The sequence below is a fragment of the Peromyscus californicus genome, unplaced genomic scaffold, assembly GCF_007827085.1.
Source record: "Peromyscus californicus insignis strain IS unplaced genomic scaffold, ASM782708v3 Scaffold_15__1_contigs__length_86483966, whole genome shotgun sequence".
Classification (NCBI taxonomy): domain Eukaryota; kingdom Metazoa; phylum Chordata; class Mammalia; order Rodentia; family Cricetidae; genus Peromyscus; species Peromyscus californicus.
Window position 1 is genome coordinate 37048786 of NW_026294447.1, and position 2686 is coordinate 37051471.

The 2686-nt window shown below is 43.1% G+C and overlaps 1 protein-coding gene across 1 annotated transcript; it reads left to right on the top strand.

Moving 5' to 3' along the window:
* Window positions 1–328: 328 nt before the first annotated feature.
* On the top strand, window positions 329–1055 carry LOC128110492 (barrier-to-autointegration factor). The gene has a single exon (XM_052738188.1). The coding sequence runs from the start codon at window positions 422–424 to the stop codon at window positions 689–691; it is 270 nt and encodes an 89-aa protein (XP_052594148.1). The 5' UTR covers window positions 329–421; the 3' UTR covers window positions 692–1055.
* The last annotated feature ends 1631 nt before the right edge of the window (window positions 1056–2686 follow it).

Below are 2686 nucleotides of genomic sequence, written 5' to 3' on the forward strand. Positions count from 1 at the left end.
TAGATTGGCAATGTGTCAGCCCACCGAGTTTGTGATAGTTTGTTACAGCAGTCATAGAAAACAAACCCACTGGCTGAACTAACCTTAATTGGAAAGCCTACTTAAGTGTGAAGTTGTTGGAGCAAGTTAGAGGGTAGCCATTAGGAGTAGATTGGGTTGTCACTGCAACTCTTCTTGTGTGTGCTCTTCAGGTGCTGGCTAAGGACCTTCTGGCAGTTGGAAATTCCAAACAGATACACAAAAAGGTTGGAGTTGTGATATGACAATATACTGCTTTATGGATTATACAGCTTATGTATTATTATGATCATTAAGAAATATTGTTGGGGAACATTCTAGTTGCTTGAGGTATCGGCGGGAGCGGCTGAGTGGCGCGAGGAGCCGTTACCAGAGCCAGAGTTGCCGGTTAAACCTGATCAAGATGACAACCTCCCAAAAGCACCGAGACTTCGTGGCAGAGCCCATGGGGGAAAAGCCAGTGGGGAGCCTGGCCGGGATTGGTGAAGTCCTGGGCAAGAAGCTGGAGGAAAGGGGCTTTGACAAGGCTTATGTGGTTCTCGGCCAGTTTCTGGTGCTAAAGAAAGATGAAGACCTCTTCCGAGAGTGGCTGAAAGACACGTGTGGTGCCAACGCCAAGCAGTCCCGAGACTGCTTTGGCTGCCTTCGAGAATGGTGTGACGCCTTCTTGTAATGTACTCTAGGGACTCCTCAGCCCCCCAGCCACAGAACCGAGTCTCCAGAGTCCAAAGCCGGATGGGGCTTCTCCCTGTCCTCCATGAAGGAGAAGATTGCTGTTGTCTCACTCACCTCCTATGTGCTCCAGGGTCTTTGGGGAGTTCTCTCCCCTCAGCATTTTCAATCTTTTTGGAATTTTCCCCTTGCATGCCTTGCCCCTCCTCCCCTGAAATTCCATGGCAACAGTTACCAGCTTTCCTGAATGGATTCCTGGACCCTTTCTCCTTCCATTCACAATCTATTGGATGCCGGTTGGCTCCTTTTTGTTTTTGGCAAAAATAGTAACTGTTGTTATAAAGAGTTTTAGATTAATAAAGTCAGTGGCCTTCAAAAAAAAAAAAAAAAAGAAATATTGTTGGGCATGGCAGGACACACCAGTAATTCCAGCACCAAGTGAAAGCAGCCGAAACAAGGATGCCAAACCAACCTGTGTTACATGAGACTCTGTCTCAAAAACCAATGACCAAAGGAAAAAGAAGAAGTATTACTCTACAGCTAAACCAGTTCCCTGCAAAAGGAGTCATTGTTCCTTTACTTGGAGAAACTATGAGCATAAGTAGGAAGGTAGTAAATAGGCTGATACTGTTTTGCTAATGACGCCAAATGATTACACAAGATCTTGGTTTACTGAAGGAGACTTGTCTAGCTTTGGTCAAGCCAGGTGTTTTGGTGAACACCTATAATCCTAGCACTTGGGAGGCTAAAATATGAGGAGCTCACAAGTTAGAAGCCAGCCTGAGCTACACAGTAGGACAACTGGTTGAGATAGCGTTACAATGAAAATATGATGAATAGTCATGTGTGGCTGGTTGGTCCCAGATCTCTCCCTGTTTGGCATGGAAAGAAAGAGGAGTCAAGGTGACATAGGGAAGTTTATAAATCCAGGAATACTAAGTCCAGCCTCACAAGGTAGTCGGTCACTATTAATTGGACAAAAGCATCTGGAGGCTGAGTCTATTTATGTCTTCAAAATTAGGCAAACTCAAGCAATGTAGACTTGAGGTTTGTCTCCTTAACACTTGTGTGTGACAGATCTTCCTTTCCAGAAGCTCTTAATCAAATTATTAGCACATACTGTGAACCCCCAAAATTGTATGCTCATATAGTAGAGGCAAAAGCTGCCACAGTTAGAGTTTAGATTTAGTGAAGCTTCTGCATAATTGGCCCTGTAATGTGAAATTTCTTGGTTGCATTTGTTCTTTTCAAAAACCAACTGAGCTCACAGAATTGCATGTAGCGGCCTCCCTTCGAGTTTCATGATGCAGATAAAAACGTTACGAATTTGAGGAGAATTCAATTTTTTTTTCCTTCAGGGAACTGTGCAGTGGTCACATTTTATTTTTCATATTTGGCAAATTGACAGATGACAGAGCCCAGGGTTACTGTGGTGAGAGAGCCTCCTAATTACTATTCCAAGCAAATTAATGCATAGCTAATCTTACTTAGCCTTCTTTCAGCGAGTATAGCCAAGCATTCTCATTAATCTGGGGCAAAACAGAAAGGCACCTTCTGGGAAGTTTTGTCTAAATATAATCAGAGCATACACCAGAGGAATCAAGCCAAATGCACATCTGGAGACTTCAGAGTCAGTGTTATGTGACTGCACACTTATTCCATCTATCTAGGATAAAGCAGTAGCTTGGTGCTGATTGTATTCTTTCAACAAGCAGAATTTTTATTAAGACACAAACATCAGGGAAAGTCTCCACTCAATCTGCCTGACTTCTACAAAACCAAACAGAAAGAAAGTTCTAGGAATGTCACTACTGTAGGGTTCAAACACTTAGGAACCATTCCAAATTCCAAACTTTCTGTCTTCCTATTCTCAATTCCAAAAAATAAAATGCCCTCCTAAACAGTAGGCAAAAAGGCTTCGTGCACAGCTTCACACATCTAAAGCAACAAAGAGTCTCGCTATCAGTGCTGAAATTTTCAGCGAAGAAAATAGCAT

What these genes read in the sequence shown, in the direction of transcription:
- LOC128110492 (XM_052738188.1), top strand. Translation starts at nt 422, where the DNA reads ATGACAACCTCCCAAAAGCACCGAGACTTCGTGGCAGAGCCCATGGGG.